Source organism: Malaclemys terrapin, chromosome 7 (genome assembly GCF_027887155.1).
Source record: "Malaclemys terrapin pileata isolate rMalTer1 chromosome 7, rMalTer1.hap1, whole genome shotgun sequence".
Lineage (NCBI taxonomy): Eukaryota > Metazoa > Chordata > Testudines > Emydidae > Malaclemys > Malaclemys terrapin.
In genome coordinates, this window is record NC_071511.1 from 74,226,513 (window position 1) to 74,244,603 (window position 18,091).

An 18,091-nucleotide genomic window follows, 5' to 3' on the forward strand; every position below is an offset into this window, starting at 1 on the left:
TCCATTAAATTTTAAATCTGAGATTCCAAAGCACAGAGAGAAAACAAACATCAGGTGGAATCTTGTAAAAGTATGTAATATATCTGCAGTACTGACTACATTCAAAATATCTGGTTTGCAGTCATGCCTGAGGCTGTAATAAGTCTAAGAGACCACAAAACTTGCAGAATACACACCTGAAAAAGCACATTTCGATATATATATTTTTTTGTGTATCAATCTTAAGCATGATTATAAGTCATACAAGACTGATATTTGATAACTTGCTTCCACAGCTTTACTCGCAAACAATATAAACAGCGCTCCAAGCATACATGTAAAAATCCAGTCTTTTTATTAGGTTTCAGAGTAGCAGCCGTGTTAGTCTGTATCCGCAAAAAGAAGAACAGGAGTACTTGTGGCACCTTAGAGACTAACAAATTTATTAGAGCATAACCTAAGTGGACTACAGCCCACTTCTTCATGCATCCGAAGAAGTGGGCTGTAGTCCACGAAAGCTTATGCTCTAATAAATTTGTTAGTCTCTAAGGTGCCACAAGTACTCCTGTTCTTCTTTTTATTAGCATGTCTGTACTATATATCAGTTAATTGTCACACACATATATAATGCATAAAATAGTATTCTGTAGCCCCAATCCTGCTATTCTATAGTTCCAGTCAGTCCACTAAAGGCACCAGGATTCTTCCCACACTAGCACTTGCAGAACCTTCTCCAGGATTAGGGGCTCAGAATGTTGTATAGGCTTTTTGTCAATGTGTGCTGATTGACTGATCTGCATTACTTGTCTTAGGCTTTGGTGACATGCATTTCATCCTGATAGTTGAGAAAACAGTCTTTCAAAGAAAAACACCACCGCTTTTTGTATTTAAAACTATTAATCAAATAAAGAACCTTAAGAGAAAATTAAACGTAAGTTTTAATGACAGTAATTAGCTCTTATCTTATGCACTTAAAATTTACAGACGTGCCAGGCAAACATTACTTACACCTGTCTTTTTGGGAAAGTGAAATAACTTAAACAGTTAATAGGTCAGATTTCCTTTGAGCATGAAATCCAAGTTTATTTAAATTTATAAATGCCCTCACAGGAGCCTATTGCATAAGTATACAGAACACCAATAACATAATAATAATGGACTGATCCTCCCACCTTAACAGAAATTGGGATAATAAAATAAATCCCATCCTTCGCCCACTCCAACACTTGATGGGAGAAAAAAGGCGGACTTTGCAGCATGCCCAGAAGCTTCATATATTTGGGATGGCTCCAGAGAGTGGAAGACTGCTAGAGCAAGGTCCGAGGGCCTTCCTGAAGAGTCCCCAGATAGAATCCCCCTCCCATTTACAATAAGGAAGCTGTACCGCTATCACTGGTTTCAACTGTGATAGTATAGTACAGGAAGAGAAGCATCGAACAGGACCTTAGGCATGAAATGTTCAAGTAGTCATCACAAGAGACACAATAAGGATATTTATCTAAGCAAAATACTGAAACAGTGAATAAGTATGTCAAAATATTGCATTAATTATATAGTGAACTTTTTATGCTTGAAAGATATATTACCACACTTTAATTATCTAAAGTCAACTATGAGGTTTCTAAGCAGCTTGATCACACATTCATTATCTTATAAACAATAGCACGTAGGTGCTGCTAAATGATTGCTTTAAAAACAAACAAAAAAATCAAATTTGATGTCCAGTTTATTAAAAGAAAAAATAAAATAATTCACCTGAGCTAGAACACCCAACAAAACAGAAACAGATATTAAGGAAACAGATGTCCCAATGGATTTACCTGGGGAAAATAAACATTGGATCCCCCAGTGACACATGAAAGGCAGCACTAAGTATCTCCTTCCAGTGCACATAGGTTAATTCAACAGTACATTGTTCCCCTTGCCAGTCCTACTCACTGTCAAGAGATATGTGCAAAAGTATATGCATATGCAAATGTATTTTTGTTTCTGCTATCAAATCAGTGTTTCTCAGAGCTTTACATACGGCTAGAAATTGTAATTAAGTGTTAACTCTTACTCTGTAGGTCATCTGCCATTAAGAGAAATAAATAAGCTAGAAATATTCAGGAATTCATACCACACAAGCATCTGTGTGTGTCTTTTAAAATTAGCCAGGGCTTTTATAAAATAATCTGAAAATAAAGTACAAAAATAAAGGCACCTTTATTCTTGATGGGTTGGAAAAACATCTTACTACACACTTTTCCAGATGGTCATATAATGCCAGCCATAACATAACAGATGTTTTATGCTTCAGTCCAAAATAATTAAAAAGAAACAATCTACATAACTTCTGAGGTTAGTATCTCAGCCTTTCATGCTTACATGTGCAATTAGTGCTGTGCCTCTCAAAAGCATTTTTGACTTCTTACAAAAAACATGAGTAAGAAATCATTCTAATTTCACCTTCAACATTTCACTATTTATGACTTGCTTTCTACCTTTCATTGTCTTTTTTTCTTTGCCCCTCACTCTACTGCTCCTTTTAACTGTACGATACTGCAAACAATTCCATTGGACAGGAGCATCCCTTGTGGATCAGTCAGGATGTAGAGGAAATTTAATTCCTACCATACCACTTTCTCCCCAGACCAAATATATACTTTAACATGGGTTCTACTTTCTCTCACCTCAAACCACAAAAAATTATTTTAGAACTGCAGCCTCCCAAAAAGAATCCAATACATAGATTAGGAAAAATGTGTTATGCTCAAGATTTGTTTTAAAAGGTTTTAAAGATAAATCCAAAACACATTACATTTTTTCTTAGAAATCCAAATAAGGTAAATCCAGGAACGCTGTGAGGAAGAAAATCCTCTATTTGGAATCAGACAGTGTTAATTCAGGTTAACTGTTTTTTAGAAGCTGTCTGATATAGAGCATTATTTCAACAATGTAAATTTCACTTTCAAATGTACTAGGCATGCAATAAGTGGTAAAATCAAAAAGGATTGTCTTAAAACACAAGCTTCCAAAAGCACCCTGAATGCATTAGCACAGGCGACCTCCATTCTGTAATGTATTGTCACATATTCCTGTGAAAAATTGCCACATTAAGCATATTGATTCATTGAGAATATAAGTTATTAGGCAAGTGTTTTAGATTTAATTTAGTGGAACGCTACACAGGAGAGCCATAAAACAAAGCACATTAGTTTCTGCTGTTTTCAGCAGCTGGCGGAGAGGAAGATCAACATTAGCACTTAAAATGCAAAAAACACTAAATATTGCCACTTCAGCTCAGCACCATTTTCAATTTTCTAATCCTAGACAGAATGATAAATTGCAGTTAATAGGTTCACCTTTACTTTATTCTGATAGAAATATGATTGAATCCATCACAACACACAGTCATCATTGTTTTATCTAGATAAATACTTCCTCCCTAATCCCTTTTCACTTTCTAACAACACATGAAACTGCTGAAGATTTCAACCTATTGCACTTTACAGAGTTTGGAAGGCTGGAGGGCAGTATTTTTATTTTTTAAATTCATCCACCCCTCCCTAAAAGACATCTGTATTTATAATATTAAACTAGCTATCAGGATCAGATAATAAGCCTACTATACTGATCCTACGCCACAGACCGGGATACAAAACAGCTCAGCTGACATACAAGCCACAATGAACCACAAAGAAAACTGCTGCTTATGTAGAATAAAATAGCTATTTTACATCCTCAAGACTTATTTATGTCTCTAAGGAGAAAACTTTGGGAGTTACTTAACTGCATGCCACTAGTTCTACTTATAGGAGGCTTACTTCCTATAAATTTCCTTGTTTTTCTGCATTTAAGCAAGTTCCTCTTAGCGCTGGTTGCCAGGATTCTTAAATAATGTAGATACTTATATTTTTTGTTATTGGTTTTACAACTGTGTAACGAATGTTGAGAGTATAAGATACTCCCTATCTTGAAGAATTTAAATTATACTCTAAGTCAAATCCCACAAGTATAAATGAGGAAGTTTGAGGGTTAACTGCAATATCTAGTCCATGTAAACATGTATTCCTACATCCAAAAACTATACAATCTCAACTTTTTTGCTTTAAAAAAATTAATACTTAGTAATACTCTTTAACACCTTTTAAGAAAAATCCTTCTATCCAAACAGATGTGAGCAAAAGAATACTAGAAATTCAAAAAAGAAAAGGGATTAAAAGACTAGGCGAATATGGCAGAAGAGACACTACCTCTGTCAAAGATTGATTCAATAGAAAAAAAAAAAATAAAACCCACCATATTCCCTAGTTTGAAAGATTAAAAAAAAAAAAAAAAAAAGTTCTCTCTCTCTCTGTTAAACCTTACTAACCAGCAAAATATGTTTAGCAATGCCAGGCTAATAAACAACACATCCCTGCATTGGCCTTTCAGGACATCAATTGTCAATGGCCTTAATCCCAGAATAAAGGTTGCCTGTGCAAACTTAAACTACCTCCATTGTATGTATGTATATATGTATTATAAACTCAAATTATAATCTGTTTTACAGGGCCCCTGAGTCATTCAGGGTGCAGAATGGACAATGAATGAGGAAGAAAGTTTCAAGTAGAGAAAAAAGATGTTCTCTTGTGTTTAAAGCACTGGACTGGGACACAGCTGAGCTGGGACTCTGCTACTTTCGTCAGACTTTCAATATGATGTTGGCCCAGTTTATGAAAAAATACACACTATGGGGCCAATTTAAGGTTGCACAAGGAACTTAAGTTCTGCCATTTCTTAACTTTCAAGTGCTTGACTTTGCAACCTTAACATTCTTATAAATGTATTTTATATATTCTCAATGAAGGCACACACATCTCGCAGAATCGTATCCATCTGCTTAGGGCCACCAAGTCGTAAGCTCTTGCTCCTGTCCAAGGTCCACAACTAGACTACGTAATTTACCCTATAAGAGACCAAGAATAGTCAATTCAAAAATACTTGGGTATTTTTTATGAGGGCACCACCATGCCACATAGATCTGATCACTTAAAACACATTTCAGGCTACATATTGTACTCCCATGCACTTTTCTACAAAGTAACCATCATCCCCATCTTTTACTGTTATTTAACTGCAACAAATTATCTCCAAAAATTAAGTTGCTGTATACAGGTTGAGCTGACAGGATTATAAAATGTCAATGGACCACCTGTGCATTATCATTCTGATAGCCAACAGGGGAAGTCCCTTTAGACCTTGCCCTCATTTATCACTCAGCCTTTGGCATTAGCAACACTTTTGGCAAACTAGAACTTTGAAACTTTCCCACACAAGAATGAGACACTGGGCCACATACAGGAATCTGTTTCTAAACCAGTTTAAAAAGCCAAAAGGGCTTTAATATTTAAAAACACTCATCCAAAGGTTTAATAACTGTCTTAATAAGTATTGTTGTTACAAGGAAAATTAATTTGGATTTTACATTTAAAAATTTAAAGAATTACCCTGTATTTTGACCATATAACTCAATTAAGAAAATCACAAGCAGATGCACAAGACAAGGAGATTGTGTGTATATATATATATATATATATACATACACATACATACACACACACACGATAGCATGAAACAAACTAGTGGGTGAGGTGCACCGAGCACACACAAGATGCATCGGGAGATTGCAACGCCAACATTCTTTAGAATAATATTGTTAAATATTTGTTATATACAGATATGGTCTAAAAGTTACACCCAGATACGAACGGGCCCCAATGTGCCATTACAGCAGACAGGACTATCCAGAAGACAATAGTGGAATGCAGTTAGAATTGTGGAGGCTCAGCTCTTCTGCAAATCAGACTGTACATGACTTGGTTAAAAACACACAGAAAGTAAGCAGTGGCTGTGAATGAAAACAAAGGTTCTTGTCTCAGTCTCCAGCTCTAACAAAAAATCACAATTTTATACTTTTTTGTGACCACTGTTCAGCAAAATATTTCCTCTTCTTAGTCAAGTGACTCGCCACCCTCTGGACTTTTATTACTACAGCTAGTTTTGCTTTCATCCCATTCTCTCAAATGGACTTAGTAAATAGGAGAAAGCATCAGTCATCAGTAAAACTAAGTGCTAGCTCCCAAACTCCATAGGTTCAAACTCTGCACTTCACTCCAGTTGGCATGTTTAGGTCAATCTGCAATCATCTCCACTGAGTGCCCACAGAAGCTCAGCTTTTCATTCAATAGCTCATGTGTTCTGGTACTGCAAAGTAAGCAAAAGAAGAGGTTTTGATAATTTATGGAACCTTTCAAAGTTTTCATGTTCCTTATTCCAAAACTGATTTAAAATAATTTCTCTATCTAAAATATATAGGGTTTTTTGTTTACAGTGTTGTTGTAGCTGTTTTGGTCCCCGGATATTAGAGACACAAGGTGGATGAGGTAATATAATTTACTGGACCAACCTCTCATAGTAAGAGACAAGCTTTTGAGCTTACTCACAGTTCTTCTTCAGACTTGTAAGCTCAAAAGCTTGAATCTTTAACCATAAGATGTTGGTCCAATAAACTATATTACCTCATTCACCTATGTTTTTGGGGGAATTCAACATTTTAACATATATGAATACATGCATTTCCATGAAGTGATTTAGTTATTAAAGGAATGGGAAAGTTAGAAAGTTTGGAGAGAGAAATTTCCCTGTTCCCTAGCTCTAGACATTTAATTTCTGAACCAGGGTATAGATTTATTCCCTTCTTGTACATTGTGATTTTCATTATTCATTGTTTAATATACCAACACACACTATTCAAGCCTGGTCTGCAGCTCAGACTTTGGTACAGCTTTCCTCAATTTCTCTGGGAATCTCAAATAAATCACTGTTACTGTGTGACAAACTGCCTTCCGACCTTTGGACGGATTAATGCCCACTGTAGTTTATTTCCCTATTGTTCCTATTTTCTCCAGTAGCAGCTTACTGTCTCTGGCTGATGATCTCTCAGTCTGATCATCCACAGTTTTTTTTTTTTAAACTCCCACAGCATCACTTGAATGCATTATGACAAGCTCAGAAACAATTGTAGCTGTGCAGTATCAGTTTCAAACATTCAAGTGTATTCTTCAATAGTACTTTTGATAAAAAACATTGGGGATTGAAACAGGGTGATACCGGCCCTTTCAGAAGGAAGAGGCCAGGTCATCTGTAACAGGTTAGCTGACCCCAGTTGGGCTTTAAAGGAAGGCACGTGGGCCATATATTTGGGTAGAGACAAAGACAGTGAAGGAGTCAGTCAGAAAAAGGGCAGCTGAGAGCTGCCAGAGACCAGGAGACTGCAGGAACTCCCTGAAGGAAGCTATAGGTTTCTGGGGGAAGGCTGACAGGAGAGACGTAAGAGGGGTTTGATGACTGACCACTTAGGATGGAGAGCTAGGGCTAACGGCTGAGAGCAAGAGAAGGCGTTGCCTGCTGACTTTAAAGCGGGAGAGCCATGGCCAGAAAGGGATGAACGCAAGAAAGCAGTAGAAGGGTTTGTCAGCTGACCTCCCCAAGCCAGACAGCCAGGGCTAAAGAGCTGGAGAGGGATGAAGACAAGAAACATAGCAGAGGGAGTTGCTGGCTGACTCCCAAGCTGGAGTTGAAGGCCAAAGAGGGATGATGGGAAATAAGCAGCAGAGGAGCTTACCTGATGGCCTGTCTGAAATGAGAGGTTAATGGAACAGGGGAAGTCATGGATGCTTTCTGGATGAGGATGAACTTCCAGCAGAGAGGCTTTGGAGGGGGGAGAGGCGAGTGTGTTCTCCACTGGGAAGAACAGGGTTACATTCCTGCTGGAAGGGCTGGGATAGCTGTCCTGGCACTACGTCAGTAGAAGACTAATGAAAGACCCAGGTGTGGTAGAACACATTGGAGTGTGATATGTGCCAAATCAATGGACTAGAAGTCATGGAATTTTTGAAGAACTATACACACCATGGACAAGTAATAGATGATGTTTTAAGCCTTTAGTCCATAACAAAATTGCACTAGATTTGGTAATAAACTGGCCCCAATGAGGATATTAGTGAGTAAAGAAAGCTTGTACGGAGTTGCAGGTGACTAAAGGAGGGAAACTAAGGCAAGTAGGGTTGCCCTATGTCAGGGGTTTTCCCACCCCTTTTTTATAAGTTGTTACATTTGTTGAAATATTTTATTGTTTGACAATATTATAGGGAGCATCTTCAACAGACCAGATTAATTTCTGGTGGTGCTGCCAAGGTCGCAAGCCCTGAGTGGTGGAAAGCCCACCAGGAGCAAGAAAGCAAAAAAAATACCCACAACAACTGCTAAGCTAGTGGCGTGAAAGCTAGCCAATGCAGCCCCAAAAGCAGATGAAGTAGGACTAGGAGGGGGCAGCTCCAGAGAGGCCTGAAGACAGACTGATTCAGCACCTCTTCCAGACAAACTTGACAAGGAGGGCTCTCTATGAAACCATAAGCAGTTTTTATAGCTGCCCTCCTGCAGCAGTGCCACCGCCATGTTGTCCCAGAACCAAATTCCACTCCAATCCAGCTGTCCCTATGAGCATAAGAGAGACATTACAAAGAACAGCCTGCTTTCCCACACAGATCAGTTGATCACATGTTTTTACACATATGTACTGTATGAACTTACAAAAAAGCAAACACATGAATTATGAAGAAAACTACTAAACACCAATTGTGTAAATCCACAGCTACTTTTGGATACTTACTGTTTCTCCTATGAAATTTTTGCTTGTGCACATGTAAAAATTGGTCAACAAAAGAAAATACATTTTCTTCTATATTTTATAGTAAAGCAGGCATATTTCAAATTTCCTGGCATATCTTTGTAATGACTACCAAAAACTTCCCAACAAATCCATACTGGGGGGGGGGGGGGGAGGGGAGGGGGGGGGAAGAGAGGTGGATAGCTCAGTGGTTAGAGCATTGGCCTACTAAACCCAGGGTTGAGAGTTCAATTCTTAAGGGGGCCATTTAGGGATCTGAGGCAAAAATCTGTCTGGGGATTAGTCCTGCTTGGAGCAGGAGGTTGGACTAGATGACCACCTAAGGTCCCTTCCAACCCTGATATTCTATGATTTTATATTAAAAATTCTTCTTTATAAAAATTTTTATAATTATAACATTCAATACAAATCAAATTCAATTTCAACCATACCTGAATTACCTGCTGGAGAAGCTTTCCCTGGCTGGAGACCCATGCATTATTTTTATCACCAAAACAAAGATAGTCTTGTGTATTTTCCAAATACATTTCTTCCTCTCTTTGCAACTCAGAACCTGTCTTTTGTGGAGCTCTTAAACTCAAGATACAAACCCTTTCTTTGTAGTCTATTTAAGTTCTTGTACTGCCTTCAACAACATGGCATCTGAGCACTTTGCAGAAGTGCATTAAGCAATGTTACTAGCATCTGTCACCTGTAGCTCTTTCCCGCCCATCCTCTTGCCAGGGGGAAAGTTTGAAGATAGAGCAATTGCCCCAGCTTCACAAGGGTTTGAAAATCAAGTTGAAAGTTGAAAATCAAGACCTCCCATACCTTAAAAGAAAAATATACTGCTAGACTTATAACCAGTCTGTGTGTCAGGGAATGACACTGGGGAGAAACATAAAAATAACGAGTTTCTTTTTAATATAATGTTTCTTTACGAAAACACAATAGAGTTTACTAACAAATCTGGCAGCATATCAGGATGATCACAGTTTTTTTCCTGGAAGTAAAAGGTTCAGGAATGCTCTAAAACTTCTGAGCTAGTCATGCAAAATCTAGAATGAAGCAAAAGCCTAGTATGCACTAACCACTGTAGCTACTATTGCCAACCAAAGTATTACATTAGGGCCAGTTATAGATATGGGCAGCTTGTGATTCTTGATAGAAGAGAAAATGAAACAAAAAAAGTTACACAAGATATATAGTAAATATAGCCAGAATTCATTGAATTAGCTTTTACATTTTCTGTTTTGAAGTAAACTTTCTTTACCTTATCACAGAAGTCAGTAAGAGCAGTAAAGTCCCACTTCTTGGCATAAGCAACATTATATCTCAATATAGCCTCCTATAGAAGAAAAACACACATACTGGAATAATAAATACGGATCCTTGGTTGGCATATGACAATCCACTGAAGTTTATCTTTTTGAAGAAACAGCACCATCTACTGGCAGAAAAGTATCTTAATACACAACAAACTTGCTATCTTGGGGCCTTACCTGCAGGCTTTATATAGGCAAAAAACGCCTCTTGTAATTGACAGGAACTTTTGCCTGTATAGGGGACTAGAGAATCAGAAGCATAGCAAGGTTAAGCAGAACAATTAACACAGAAACAAGGACCAGGCCTAAACAATCTTACCAGAAATAATTCCAAGGAAAACTGGCTTAGTTCTTAATTTACAATATTCTCTCTCTCTCTCTCTCTCTGTATCTGACTTTCTTTAAGACCTCTTTTTGTCTAATTTAACTCTTTTTTTTTTATTAAAACAAAGAACAATGTTTTAAAATATCAATTTTACACTGCTTCAAGAAATTGGTGAGCCTCAAAACACACGCTAGGAATTGTTGACAAAAAAATAATTTAATAGTTGCTATGTCATTCATGAAACATACAAAAACTGAGCATTTTCTTTAGTCATCACAGGGCATAGAGGCTTTTTTTTTAAAAGTTGTTTTTAAAAAAAGGTTTAAAGCCTTCCCAGCCGCCTGAATTTTTGTGAAATAGAAATAGAGGCAGGAATTCCTGGCAGCCCTGAGCTCCAACAGCTTGATGTGAAGATTGGTTTTCTGAGCTGTCCATTTGCCTTGAGGCATAAGAGCATTGAGATGAGTTCCCCATCCCAACAGCGATGCATTTGTTGTTAAAGTCAGTGATCTAATTGGGCAACAGAAGAGAATGCCCATGCAGATGTTGAATTGATCTTTCCACCAACCCAGGGAGTTCCTCACTTATAGAGGAACAGTCACCTGTCTGTCCAAAGGTGTTTCTGACTTGAGGCATAGCCTTACATGATTGGTCACAAAAGTGCAAGCTGTTATGTATTGCAGGAGCTGAAGACAGTTCCTTATAAATGTTCAAGAATTCCCCTGAATTGTCCATATCAAATCTGACAAGGTTATGAGCATGTCTAAGGAAGGGTAGGCCCTGGCTGTTGACAAATCCACAGAAGCCCCTATAAACAATCTTCCTTGTGGGGATTAACAGGGATTTCCTTACTTTTAGCTAAAGGCCCAACTCTTGGAAAAGAGCAAAGGCCAGGAGGCTGGAGGACAGCACTGCTTCATAGGAATGGCCCTTGGAAGACCAGGATTGCCTCTGTCAGAGGTCAACAGCCACTACCACCACGACCTTGGAGAACAGCCTTGGGACAGAGTAGATACTGAAGGGAAGTACTTTGGTTTTCAGCCCTCGACCTACAAGATGCCTATTCCCATATAACAATAGACCCTTCGCACAGGAAATATTTATGAATCACTATAGACCAGGATCATTTCCAATCTCCCTTCTCCAGTGAAGTAATTATAGCTGCCAGAACCGCCATCCTGAACTTCTGAGGCTTTACAAACTTGTTTAGAAGTCTTAGATCAAAGATCAGTCTCTGCCCTCCATCCTCCTTTCGTATGAGGAAATACTTAAGAGTAAAACCTCTTGCCCCTCTGAGGGGTAAGGACTGGCTCTATTGCTCCTAAACAGAGGGGTTTTGCAGAATGAGTTTCACATTTCCCCCTGTATGGTCACTTTCTTCAGTTGTTTATGTGGGTCCATCCCTCAGCAGAGGGAAAGAAAGAAAGAAAGAAAGAAAGAAAGGAAGGAAGGAAGGACGGGATTGGCAAGGGCACTCCTAGACAGATATAGGACCTGAAACTGCTTATAACTCAAATAAATTGACTTTATTTTAGATTGCCGGCCTTACCTTCAAATCATGTGAGTTGGTGAATTTGTTAAGTAGTGCAGTCTGGATTAGCTCCCATCGGCTTCCAGCAGTCCTATCACCATTCTTTAAAAAATAAAATAAAAACACGAACAAAGCAAAGAAATCTGAAAACACTTCAGCTAATAAAATTGTATTCGACCCCCCAAGTCAAAAAGCATGTAGCAGTAAAATATTCAGTGTCATTGACTGTATACCACAGTACAATTGTAGAGGGGAGAAAAGGAAAAGAGGTTCTCTATTTGCCTACTTTTAGAAAGAACTTATTCTTGGAGCACTTGTGTAATTTGCTAATTAATGTCTCAAATCACACTGCATTTTGCTTTAAAGAGTTTTTTTTTTTTTAAATTAGGTCATTTGTTAAATGATATATCAAGTGCTCTCCTTCATACTAACCACACTCTTTCCTATACTACCCCATCAGCCATAAATAATGCATTAACGGTCCTTAATGCAGGAAATGGTTGATCAAAACATTATTAAAGGAGACCACTGTTGGAGGAAGTGAGCTTAATAGCTGAAGACCCTCCACCAGAAACAGTCTGCCTCTAGACCCAAAGGTTGCACATCCATGAACAGTAGGCAAAAGTGCCTCTCATGCTCTCAACCACCAAAATGGTAAAGTGGCAAAGAGAAAGTCCCTAAATGAGCCAAGTCCCAAACCATGTAGGGCTTTACAGATTACAAACACCACCGTCAATCACACTCAGAATCAGAGGGGAAGCCAATAAAATTCACAAAAACAGAGGTATTCTATGCTCATTATACTAGGCAAGGAAAAGTGGTATGATCAAAGCAGTAGGAGACAAAATTGTTAGCGAAGATCTAGACCATATTGAAATGGAGGTGAGAAATGGGGGAGTTATAATTAGCAAGGAGAGAGAGATGACCAAGACTTTAACAAAGGTTTCTGCAGTAAGGATAAAGTGGATATTTGATTATGACATAATATGGCTAGAGTTATAAAATCCCCCAAAAAATCTCCTTTCACACTCAGAATATTAATTCAACAATTCATACTTCAAAAGCAGTAATTTTCTTTTACTACAGATAGGGGGATTAAGGTACAGAAAGTCTGACTCATTCTTCCACATACTCAAATTAAGGCCATATGCCTAAAGAGAGAAAAAGATATTGGGAAAAACTCCAATGCTTACTCTGTGGAAACAGGCAATTTTCATGAGACTGGTATGAGAGGGCTGAACAAGATAGTTTACCTCTTCAGAGTCATGCTAATGCTCTTGTCTAAGTGGCACCATAGGGTTTTCATGAATCCTTTTCCTATGAAGCACCAATTCATCAGTTATTAATTTTTCAGCTGCAGCAAAAATACCACAGCTGAGAAAGTCAAAAAGCCTTTAGGCTGTAAAGGTGTGCACCAGCTGTCAAGAGGCAATACAATTTGGTCTCCACACAGGTAAATCTCCAAAAATGTGTTTACCTATAACTAAGGGATCTCAATCACAAGTCTCCCAAGTGGTAACATGATACTCGTATCAAAAAATCTTTAACCTAGCAAGACTAGGCCATTTATGGTTTAGCCAGTAATATAATAAAGAAGATACACTTGAAACCTCTGAAGACTGAATACATGCACACTGAGTGACAAACTATAACTGAACCAATCATTCTGCAAGGTGTAATGATCATCCCCAATAGGATCAGGGGGGAAAAAATGTGTCTCCTTTTTTCCACGCCCAACCTGCCCCTCTTTTTCCTTACCATGTATAGTATTCATCACACAGATTGCTAAATGAATTATTGGCTGGCAGAAGAGTTCTCTTCTTCCGTCTGAAGTTTAGCTACCAGACCAGATAGACCAGTGTTCTAATTCAGTATGGCAAACTGAACATCTAAAACTATAGCAGAAGGCAGGGTCACAACTCCTTATTGTATCTGTCTCAGTTTTATTGCCCAAACTTTCATTCATATTTGTAAGGAAATTTTTTTTGTCTTACCTCATCCTCTACAGGGTATAAGTTTTGTTCTGAACAGGGCATTTTAACATGTTTATTATCCCACAAATCTTTATAATGAGTTGGAAAAGGTTTTGGCACCTCTCCTTCCCTCAATAGATCTACCTGCAACAGAGAATAGAAAGAAAATTCATGCTATGCAAAGTGCTTGTGAAACCTACATAAACAATAAGAAACAGAAATCCTCATAAAAAGTGAATGCACAGCCAAATTTTGGCCACAAATCCTTTTCCACACGTTCCATCAAGTTTAACAGCAACTATACCCAAACATCTCAGAGCAGGCAATGTCCCATATTATATAGTCTTAGACATAACTCTTACCGCAGTAGTGTACACATAACCAGTCAACCTAAGTTACACAACTCCAGCTAGTGAATAACGACGTAGTGGAGTCGACGTAACTTAGGTCGACTTACTGTGGTGTCGACTCTGTGCTGGGTCGATGGAGACACTCTTCCATCGACTTACCTTACTCTTCTCGTTCCCAGTGGAGTACCAGGGTCGATCAGAGAGTGCTCTGCCGTCAATTTAGCAGGTCCTTCACCAGACCTGTTAAATCGACCCCCGGTGCATCAATCCAGCAGGAGTGTAGACATAGTCTCAGATACTCACATGCTTGTGTAACACTGCTCCTGCCTGGGCTGTCTGTGAGGATTGAACCCAGGACCTCTGGATCTAAAACAGAGTGCAGCTACTGCTTGAGCTAAAGCACCTGGTCAATTAGGTCAGCAGTAGACAACTCAAACTTCTCTAGTCTAGTCACCAGAAGGGGACAAAAAGCCACACTGTGCTGGTGTGGGTTATACTTGTTTTCAGTCTAAGACACTAGGATATTAGAGTAACAAAACAATCATTTTGGTGGAGAAGACACTTTCATTACAAGATGATCATTTTCAGGTATTTATATAACATTTTCTGAAATTATTTCTTTTTGGGCTGTAAGAGCATACTTCCCCCTTTAAGAGGCAGGCTTGAGCCTACAATCAAGACAGCCTGGGTGTAATAAAGGAAGCCCCTGCCCACCTTAGGGCTTGGTAATCTAAACAGGAACAGGAAACTGAGCAGGAGGAATGGGTCTAGAAGCCATCCAGGCTGCAAAGGATAGTAGTCTCTTCCTCACTCTCCAGAGGGCTAGCCTAACCCAGCCAGAGGATTTCTTTGTGGACTTTTAGTTTGGAAATTCTGAAACAGGGTCATCCGGTAAGGGCCTATGAATTCTGTTATAAATGCTCCCTCCCCAAGACCGTATTAAAGGGGATGTACGTATGTTGTTTCAGCTTACCCTTGTCTGGTTTCTTTACAGTGGATTTACTGATGTATACAGTTGGAAACATTAAGGCAGGGTGTATCTGCTGTACATACCCAGTCACAAGGGGCACACAGGGGAAGTACACACCATTTACAGGTGAAAAGCTACTCATTTTTATACACAGCCCAAAAGTGGATTTTTTATTCTAAAAAATTGTACAATTTAGTTTGGCTTTTTTTGAGCCATTAAAACTCAGAAAATTATTTTTTTTGTGCTTTTACAAAATGTATTATATACTGTTCTGCTTTCTAATAACTCAAACATGGATATATTTAAAAAACTCCAGGCATAGCACATTTGTAATTCTCCATGCTGGTATTAATGGGAGAGCTTCTATGGCCTGTGTTATTCAGGAGGTCAGAGTATATGATCATAATGGTTCCTTCTAGCCTAACATTCTAAAATATAAAAATAAATATAAAATAAAGTGTCATCAATTTAACTTTTACTGCACTTTGAAATAAATGTAATATATGCAATCATTCCAATGTCTGATCACCTGCTAGGGATTTTTTTCCTCTAAAAATAAAAAATACTGAAAGCTATTCTGAGCCAATATAGCTGGAAATTTACATATACAAAAGTCACACAATTATGGTTCCAAATGTAGCCATATTTATGTGCATGAACAACACACTATTATTGCACATGGGGATAACTAGTTGTGGATACAGTGGGAACCATATTTAAAATTCCTGACTTTTCTGATAGTAAATTCTATTTATAACATTGCATTAACATTTGAACACCTTATAGACCACATGCCTTTTAAGCAACACGTAAGTCAAATAAATGTCAGTTTATTGAGAATGAATGTGATTTTCTTTAGCTGTGCTTTTGTGACATGCTGCCAGTTTATCATATATTTCACTTTAAAAATTATTTTACTGTACATAAGAGCGAGAGAGAGAGACAGACACACACATATATGTGCCAGGTTAGTATGGGATGCAAGGCTAAGATTCCTTTAGACTCCTCTTCACTCATTCACTTTTATCTTTTATACCTTGAGTCAAAAATGGAGAAATTTTGAAAACAGAAAACATCAACCAATTCTGGCTACAGAGATACATGCTGCAGCTCCCAAAACTTGAAGTCAAATGGTGAGGCACAAACCTATCTAAAAGAAAAGTTTGTCCCATAAGGGCGAGAATCAAAATCTTAATCATATTTCTAAAGTCCTACTCAACCAAATTATAAGACCGCTGTATCACAGAAAGCAAGTCATCTTTAAGCATATTAGACTCTAGCTAGCTTCCTGAGAAGTCAAAAGTTTCCACAATCAGGAAAGCGGCAAAACTGATAAATGGCAGGATATCAGTCTTATGCCATCAATTTAATAAGAAGGTTGTGTTTTCAAATATTATTTTGAATCATCATACTCTGATGGTCACTGTGTGATTGGTTGATGGTCTCAAATGAGGAAGACGAGCCCCACACATAGGCATTCTCCTCATCTCTTCAATAGGTGTCCCAAACCATTTCTTATTAGTTGGAAGTGAAGGTGGGATATATTTAGCAATCTTCCTTCCTGGCCTTTGGTGTTTGAATTCATAAGGTTCTTTCCTGCTGTTAAAATAAAAGGAATACATTGAAGCACATCTTATTTACAGTGGAATACTCTACAGCTAAATGTATGTATTAACATTAGATTTCAAACTAAATTTGTGTCACTTTAGCAGTTTCTTTTCTAAAATCCTTTTTAACTGCATCCAAAACACAGCAAAAGTTGAATCCAGAAACACCTTGTTTTCAACAACATGCACTTTTCCATAGTGTTCAACAGCAGAAAAGCCATTCTCAAAACTGCTCCAAATATTGTAAACTTTATGGAATGGAACACAATCCTTAGCCAGATGCTTTGGTCCCATTATGGTCCCCATTAACAGAAGTCTCTAAGTATCAGTTTAATCATTAACTGTACATGTTCAATGCAATATTCTATTTATACATGATGAAAAGTACTTTTACCATATGAACCCATCAGGACACTGTAGCGGATAACAGCTTTCTCAAGATGACATTTACCCGTACCACCAGCTCCCCAGACACTACCGGGAGAATGGAACATATTGACTTCTAAGTCAGTAGTTTGAACAGCCTTTATATTTGTCCTCAAACAGCAGAAAAACAGTTCCAGTGTATTCCACCTGTATAGTATGGCTTAAGCAGACATTGTAGAGACCTGGTACAAATCACCAGTTGTAGAACTTCAGAGTGATTATAGATCTCAGTATAACATACAAGCAATATCCTATCTGAATACAAAAAAAGGTATCAAAGTGGAGGCACAGACTTAAATCAGAAGTAGAGATGGATATTCAGAAGTGTTTGAGCAGTCACAGCGGACATTAAAATTAATGGGAGCAGCAAATGCTCTTACACATTTCAAAATCCAGCTTTGCCTTTCTCCTTATATAGTCATTTACAGGTAATGATTTACACCCACTTTGCATGTGCGTAAGTAACTAGACAAGCTGTAGGGCAATAGTGAATTGGGCCTAACACACAAGGAAAGATTATAGAAACAAGCCCAAATTTTGTTCTCTGTTACACTGGCATTACTTCAGACTTACACAGGTAATTTAGAACAATAATTTAACTCTATTTCTTGAAGCTGGCAGGGGCTAAACTAACCAAAGAGGCTCCACAAACAAGACTAATTTTGTTGAACACTTCATTATTTATTAACTCAGTGCCCAGAAGTCTGCTCAGTGCCCAACAGATAAAAGAGATAGTGTCCTGAAGCTTTGTTTGAATCTAGATTTACTAACTATAACTATAATAAATTATATATAATATATACATTAACTTGTGAGGACATTCCCCTTGTGCAAGACTTATTTGTTACGGCAAGGTGAGCATCTCTACCAGACTATACACTGAAATACAGACTATCCAGAGGTTTCTGTGCTA

General features: G+C 38.0%; 1 protein-coding gene across 2 annotated transcripts in view; it reads right to left on the reverse strand.

Annotated features, from left to right (window-relative positions):
• Positions 1-18,091, reverse strand: part of PARG (poly(ADP-ribose) glycohydrolase) — a 115,354-nt gene that overhangs the window by 86,631 nt on the left and 10,632 nt on the right. Inside the window, exons 4-7 of one of the 2 annotated variants that reach the window (XM_054035358.1) lie at positions 16,558-16,741; positions 13,847-13,969; positions 11,871-11,954; positions 9,945-10,019 (exon numbers count right to left, since the gene is read on the reverse strand). In XM_054035358.1, coding sequence (XP_053891333.1) covers positions 9,945-10,019; positions 11,871-11,954; positions 13,847-13,969; positions 16,558-16,741 — 466 coding nt within the window. Of the gene's footprint in view, positions 1-9,944; positions 10,020-11,870; positions 11,955-13,846; positions 13,970-16,557; positions 16,745-18,091 lie in introns of both variants that reach the window. The other variant, XM_054035357.1, reaches the window with a different exon arrangement.